General features: G+C 42.4%; 1 protein-coding gene across 5 annotated transcripts in view; it reads right to left on the bottom strand.

Annotated features, from left to right (window-relative positions):
- Positions 1-401: 401 nt before the first annotated feature.
- TBX19 (T-box transcription factor 19) overlaps positions 402-7,636 on the bottom strand; it is a 36,875-nt gene continuing 29,640 nt past the window's right edge. For 4 of the 5 annotated variants that reach the window (XM_074266538.1, XM_074266539.1, XM_074266535.1 and 1 more), the window contains 3 exons: positions 7,164-7,352; positions 3,848-3,977; positions 403-2,150 (listed from right to left, as the gene is read on the bottom strand). In XM_074266538.1, coding sequence (XP_074122639.1) covers positions 1,913-2,150; positions 3,848-3,977; positions 7,164-7,352 — 557 coding nt within the window. In that variant the 3' untranslated portion in view covers positions 403-1,912. Of the gene's footprint in view, positions 2,151-3,847; positions 3,978-7,163; positions 7,353-7,636 lie in introns of all 5 variants that reach the window. The other variant, XM_074266534.1, reaches the window with a different exon arrangement.

The raw sequence follows: 7,636 nt of genomic DNA, 5'->3' as shown, positions 1-7,636 counted from the left end.
CATAGATTAGAATACAAGCCTCCTTTTTTGTGTGCGTTGAAAGATGCCCATAAAGACTTCTTATTTTTAGCATTACTGATTACTCCTAACTCCAAAGACAATGGAAGTCACAAGGAAGCATTTTCCAGATGTGGCCAATGTGTGGGTTTGTTTTGCTTAAAAGTAATTCCTTGTTACAAGGGAAGGTTCCTGGTGGCCAGAAGGATGGGGAAGTCATTGAGAAGGGATAGCAAGGTTTATATATATATATACACACACTCATATATATACATATACATATACATATACATATACATATACATATACATATACATATACATACATACACACACACACACACACACATATATATATATATATATATATATATATATATATATAAATTTTTTTTTTTTAAATCTTAAATCCTCAAAGCCTATTATACTAGACCGGGAATAAATAATACCAGGAATAACAGGCATCAGTTGTACCTCAGATGAGAAACCCAGGACCATCATTTAGCATTTTTTTAGGTTCCAAAATTCACACTCTCAAAGGGATACATTTGACAGAGCTCTCCTTCTCCTTTTTGCTAATCATTTCTAACTTCATTTTGTCCTTCCTCATCCCGGCACACTGATATCAATGATAAATGATTATGTTTTTTTTTTTTTAATTTCCATTCCCAACTGTAGTTCAGAATATCCCTTCTTAGGATCTTCATCTTCAAAGCCAAATGCAAATAAGCACCATTGGCCCCAGCATAGTTTGTTTATGGGCATTCGCTTATTCAAAGTGCATAAGGAACTCACTCAAAGAATTTTTGTTGAATAAATGAATAAACAAGTCACAGAGAAGAGGTTTAGTGAAGTCATGTCCAAGTCTCCATGACACCATTTGGGATTTTCTTGGCAAAGATAATGGTTTGTCATTGGTTTGTCATTTCCTTATGTAGCTCATTTTACAGATAAGGAAACTGAGGCAAAGAGGGTTAAGTGATTTACCCAGAGTCACTCAGCTATCAAGTGTCTGAGGCTAGATTTGAACTCAGGAAGATGAACTCGGACTACATTTAAACTCTTGACTTCAGGAGAAGCTATCCACTATACCACTTAGTCACAGAGTAACTGGTACTAACAGGAACTCTGTTAGAGTAAAAGAGTTAAAGAAAAAGGTAGGGAAGTGGTACACAATCAGCATCATCTTAACCATTGGATTGGATCTGAGAGAAAAATGTTTGAAATGCATACAACTAGGTAGGATGTACCTAAAATGCAGCTGTCCCCAGAGATTCAGAACTACAATTCTTTAAGAGTTATTCCTCTTGAAACTCTTGAAAAACTTGGCCAAAAAAAATCCAATAAATTACTAACAATAATATCTAGCAGCATTTCTGCTAAATTAGCAGTAATTTTTAATTTGGGAGTGGTTTATCAACAGGGCAGAAGCCTGGAGGATGCCAACAAAATAGCAGACTTACATAGCAAGATCCAATAACGTTTCAATCCGGCATCAACTGAGGATGACCGCAGCACACGTGATTATTTCCAAATGGGGTTATTTAATGAATGATGATACACACAAACACATACACACAACTCTCCATACTACTTTGTCTTCAAAAGATAATTGAAGTTTAGTCTCCCCTATCCATTTTGAGCAAAGAAAAGAGAAGCCTAAACTAATTCTAACAGTTTAACATATTAACCTAACTCAAAAAATCCTATTATACTCATTCTAGCTCCCCCAATTCATCCCAATGTTAGAGTACTAATCTTCCTTCTCCCCTCAGTGAGATAATTTGTCTCCTTTAAGAAAAGAGAGAAAGAAGCATTTGCAGTCTGATCCATTTGGATTCATCAGATATGGTTTCAGTATATGGCCCCCCCATGTCTTAATTTTCAGATTTGAAAAAATGCTTCCCCCTCCCCCATCAGAAGGAATGGGATGTTACTGCTGTCCATGTGGACACAGCAATGCTGGAGAGGGAGGACTCCCCCATGGTATCCACGCTGGTACAAGTGGGTACTTGGATGGGGGTCAAGGAAGAGGGTGGGGAGAGAGCTGTATTGCCTAGGAGAAATGTGCCCGAAGAGCTGGTATGCACAGATGGGCCTGGGTCAGCAGAACTCCCAGCGCTGTTACTGATGGTCCATAGGCAAGGGTAGTGACTGCAGGGGAAAACAGCACCATGAAGAGTAAGTCCTAATGGCACACTACAGACGGAGGATGGCAACAAGCCTGCCAAAAGCATAAGAAAAACACAAGCAGCATGATGGGAAGCACAGACTGAGGAAGGGAGAGCCTTGGCTTTTTTTCTAACTTTAGCTCTGTCGTGGATTTAGAAAAGCCAAAAGGCGTAGTGTGGTCCCAGCGGAAAAAGCAGGACTGGGTGTTAGGGTCATGGAACCAGCTCTGCCATTGCCTGATCATGTGAGACTGGTCTAAGAAGCCCGACAGTGCCTCTGGGATAAGCATCTCTCTCCTGCATGAACAAGAAGGCTCACCTGCTTTACCGAAGTAGCTGGGTTTATGTTGAAATATATCCCATGGAGCATATGCTGCTAAATTTGGCTTCTCCTGCCACGACCACTGTCATGGAGTTAGACATCTTGCTTTGTCTTCTTATTTTTAGAGCTATAATGAAGCTATGATAACCTCTAACCAATTCAATAGCCATAATAGCCTCACTTTTCTGATGGCATGGATGGACCCCATAGATATTTCCAAGTAATAACATGGAAACTCAGAAGTAATCTAACCCACTCTTTTGCTCTCCCAGCTTATATTTTATCTCAGGCAAATTGATACTTCTCTTAATGTCCAGAAAAAACAAATTAGCTTCCCTTCATTGCCCATCCTAGTGTCTCAGAGTCCTTCCTCCAGAGAAATTACTCTTCATTCTTTACCTCATTTCCTCCCACAGTCTGATCCAGCTTCTTCTCCTTTAGTCTTTCTCACCCAAACCATATCCCACCATATGTTCCTAACGTTCTTTTAGTAAGTCTACTTGTCTCAATGCACATCATTACTCCCTGTGGGGAGAAATTATCAGACACTCTTACTTCTTTCTCACTGGTGTCTTTCTATTTTCTCTGAGTTACAGCAACACTTTATGCTCCTTGCTCTTGGTATATTTTATTGTGCTCTTCTTAAATTTCAAAATTCTTGCATCTAGAACAAGTTTCTTCCCTTAGCAGTCCTTTAATAAATAACTACTGAGTGAATGAGTAAATGAATGAATGAGTAAGCATCCCTGGTGCAGTTTTTCATGGTTAGTATTTCATTTGGAATACTCTAATTACACATATTGCCAGTGTTGTAAGGGTCTCTCATTAGATTCTACTTTCTTTGTTCATATACATGGAAGAAGCAAGAGTAAAGAAGTTGGCTTGTTGAAAATTCAGAAAAGGACAAAGAAGAAAGTTGTCTAATTTATAATTCACCTTCTACTTCTAATTCTCACATCTTTCTCAGTCAATCCCCATCTGGCATCCTGGAGGATTTTATGATTGACTTGAAGAGAAGGAGCTCAGACTTGAGTTTCTCCCCATCCTCCTGCTTAAAGCTCTGACTCAGAATGAAGCAGAATGCAGCAGTGAGCTCATATTTTCCCAATTTCTGGGAAGAAAAAGAAACAATTATCCGCCTTCATTTTAGTGATTCAATTCCAGCCCTTCTCCCACCATGGCCAAAATTAGTCTAAATCAAGCCAACTTCTGATACTAGAGAAAGGAAGCGAAGGCAGCAGAGTAGCAAGGAAGGGTCCATGATTGGATTTCTAAGCAATGAATCTGCTTATACATCCAGAGAGCCCATGGAAATCTCCGTAACAGCAAGTGCACATGCTCCGCTTGATTGGCCTTACCTGGGCCGGGGAGAGGTTGCTCCGTTGGTATGGGGGACTGAGAGCGCATGGGGAGTGGAGGATAAAGAAGTCCAGCTGTTGTTTCCAGAAAAAACTTGCAGGCTATTGCTTGAGCTCTCTATCAAGTTCACTTTGGGGAAATTACAATAATTGGGCTCAGGATGCAGATAGAGGGCTTATAAGATTAATGATATTATCACTAACTGGAACATCATGCCTTATGCTACAGAAACATCAGATTTTTTATACTTCAGGACTCATTTAGGAACAAAGTACATTGCAATTTCCTTAAGCTGTGCCCAGAAGCCATAAATAGCTCAGATAAGACTTCTGGTGTCCAAAACTCTTTCCCTTCCCCAGGAAGAAAAGAAGTAAGGAAGGAAGGAGGGAGGGAGGGAGAGAGGAAAGGAAAGAAGGAAGGAAGGAAGGAAGGAAGGAAGGAAGGAAGGAAGGAAGGAAGGAAGGAAGGAAGGAAGGAAGGAAGGAAGGAAGGAAGGAAGGAAGGAAGGAAGGAAGGAAGGAAGGAGGGAGGGAAGGAAAGAAGGAAGGAAGGAAGGAAGGAAGGAAGGAAGGAAGGAAGGAAGGAAGGAAGGAAGGAAGGAAGGAAGGGAGGGAGGAGGAAAGGGAGGAAGGGAGGGAGGAAGGAGGAAAGGGAGGGAGGAAGGAAGGAAGGGAGGAAGGAAGGAAGGGAGGAAGGAAGGAAGGGAGGAAGGAAGGAAGGAAGGAAGGAAGGAAGGAAGGAAGGAAGGAAGGAAGGAAGGAAGGAAGGAAGGAAGGAAGGAAGGAAGGAAGGAAGGAAGGAAGGGAGGGAGGGAGGGAGGGAGGGAGGGAGGGAGGAAGGAAGGGAGGGAGGAAGGGAGGAAGGAAGGAAGGAAGGAAGGAAGGAAGGAAGGAAGGAAGGAAGGAAGGAAGGAAGGAAGGAAGGAAGGAAGGAAGGAAGGAAGGAAGGAAGGAAGGAAGGAAGGAAGGAAGGAAGGAAGGAAGGGAGGGAGGGAGGAGGAAAGGGAGGAAGGGAGGGAGGAAGGAGGAAAGGGAGGGAGGAAGGAAGGAAGGAAGGAAGGAAGGAAGGAAGGAAGGAAGGAAGGAAGGAAGGAAGGAAGGAAGGAAGGAAAGAGGAAGGAAGGAAGGAAGGAAGGAAGGAAGGAAGGAAGGAAGGAAGGAAGGAAGGAAGGAAGGAAGGAAGGGAGGGAGGGAGGAGGAAAGGGAGGAAGGAAGGAAGGAAGGAGGAAAGGGAGGGAGGGAGGAAGGAAGGAAGGGAGGAAGGAAGGAAGGAAGGAAGGAAGGAAGGAAGGAAGGAAGGAAGGAAGGAAGGAAGGGAGGGAGGGAGGGAGGGAGGGAGGAGGAAAGGGAGGAAGGAAGGAAGGAAGGAGGAAAGGGAGGGAGGGAGGAAGGAAGGAAGGGAGGGAGGGAGGGAGAAAGGGAGGGAGGGAGGAAGGAAGGAAGGAAGGAAGGAAGGAAGGAAGGAAAGAAGGAAGGAAGGAAGGAAGGAAGGAAGGAAGGAAGGAAGGAAGGAAGGAAGGAAGGAAGGAAGGAAGGAAGGAAGGAAGGAAGGAAGGAGGAAAGGGAGGGAGGGAGGAAGGAAGGAAGGAAGGAAGGAAGGAAGGAAGGAAGGAAGGAAGGAAGGAAGGAAGGAAGGAAGGAAGGAAGGAAGGAAGGAAGGAAGGAAGGGAGGGAGGGAGGGAGGAGGAAAGGGAGGAAGGAAGGAAGGAAGGAGGAAAGGGAGGGAGGGAGGAAGGAAGGAAGGGAGGGAGGGAGGGAGGAAGGGAGGGAGGGAGGAAGGAAGGAAGGAAGGAAGGAAGGAAGGAAGGAAGGAAGGAAGGAAGGAAGGAAGGAAGGAAGGAAGGAAGGAAGGAAGGAAGGAAGGAAGGAAGGAAGGAAGGAAGGAGGAAAGGGAGGGAGGAAGGAAAGAATTTAGTGCCTATGTAACAGTAAAGCCATGTAACAACTTGGATTGTATTGCTACACTTTCTCAGGTTTAAACAGTCACTCTATGGGAGTACTCAGCAAAGCAGGGAACAATAAATAGAGATTCTTTTAAGCAAGAGGGAGCCCTTGGAAACGCAATGGTTGTGGAAGTATAATAGTATCCATAAAAGAAAGCAAGACAAAAATATTTAAAGCTTGGTGTTCTTGCTTCTATTCTCCAGCATTCTGCAGTAGACTGGGGGGAAACATTGGATTTTAATTCTGAGGTCCTGGATTAGAGATTTAACTCTGCCATTTATTTTGTTATTTCGGACAAATCATTTCACTTCCCCAGAGTTCAGTTGTTAAAATGAAAGTGTTGGACTAGATGACCTTTAAGTCATTTTTCAGTTTCTAAGTCTACAATCCTAGGTTGGAGTGAAAAGGGCTCTGCTTTTGAAGTCAGAATGTTTGGGTGTGAGCCCCAATTTCTAATAATAACCAGCCATTTCACTCTAGCCTCCCTGAACTTCATTCACTACTTACAAAAAACAAATCACCCTTTGTTAATTTAAAGCACTATATAAATATAAATCACTAATATTGATATCATAGTCTTATGGATGGAAAAAAATTTTGAAGGAGGTTTTGACTTCCAAGAAAGTGTAAGATCCAGGATGAAATGCAAAGCATGGGTGTGCATGAATCAGACCAAGACTGAGACATTCGATGGGTCTACTGCCTCCCAGAGGCCATGTTTACAGCCTCCAGTGCCCAAATTTGTAAGTTCCCACCAATCAATGTAGCCATAAAGCAGACACATGATGAATTAAATGGGAATGCTCCATGACTTAGCCATGTCCATCCTAAAACTATCCAAAGCATAGTACCATACTGTGATTTAGAAAAAAATGGGTTCAAATCCCATCTTCAACCCTTACTTAGCTATGGCACCATGAGCAAGTGAATAAAACTCTCTGAACTGCAGTCTCCCTAGAAATAATGCCTATAGTATCTACCTCCCAATTGCTGTGAGGTCAAGTGAAATAATGTACATAAAGTACTTGGCAAATCTCAAGATTTTAAATAATTATCAGTTATTATTATTATTGACATCAATCAGCCTAGAGCAAGTCCCTTCACAATCAAAAAAAAAAAAAAAGAGATAAATATACATTTCTCTAAATACTGTGAGCATAATTATAGGGTATTTTTTTCAGAACAATCATAGTTTACTAAATATGTCTATATGTGTGTGTTTGGGGAGGGGGTTGGGAGGTTATGGTTTTTTTTTGCTGGAAAAAATACCAGGTAGGGGGTGAGGGAGAAAGCCGCTAACTTCAGTCTTCCTTCATACTATATCTGTTTGTTTCACCCCCATTGCCCTTGGGCATCATTAACAGTCACACACCTGAGGAAGAATGGTTTCTATGCATGTAAGGAGGAGGGTAGGGAGCTGTCCTGTGTCCATGGAGACCGGAGTAGTGTTCACAGCCATGGTGGGAGTGGGGAGCAGCCAAAGGCAGGGGAGCAGGGTACTGGTAGTTGGAGTTTCCTGATGTGCACACGGCATCTGGATTAGAAATAAGCCAACCTCCTACTGAAAAAGACAGAGAAAGAAGGCAAAAACATCTTTCAGCCCCCAAATTAGACGGCAAGCTATGTAATGATTCAATTCAACACATATTCATTGGCAGGGAGAGAGATGGGAAAGCCGGGAGGATGGGGTATGTACTATGTTCAGAGGGGTGTATTTCTCCCTTTGCATGATTAGGTGAGCAGAGTCCCTTGCCTTCATGTAGCTTACAAGTTATATTTATAATTATATATTTATATGTATATATGTGCATAATTATGTCATATATTATATTTCTAATATGTTAT

This window comes from Sminthopsis crassicaudata, chromosome 4, assembly GCF_048593235.1.
Source record: "Sminthopsis crassicaudata isolate SCR6 chromosome 4, ASM4859323v1, whole genome shotgun sequence".
Classification (NCBI taxonomy): domain Eukaryota; kingdom Metazoa; phylum Chordata; class Mammalia; order Dasyuromorphia; family Dasyuridae; genus Sminthopsis; species Sminthopsis crassicaudata.
This window is presented reverse-complemented; position numbering and strand designations above follow the sequence as displayed.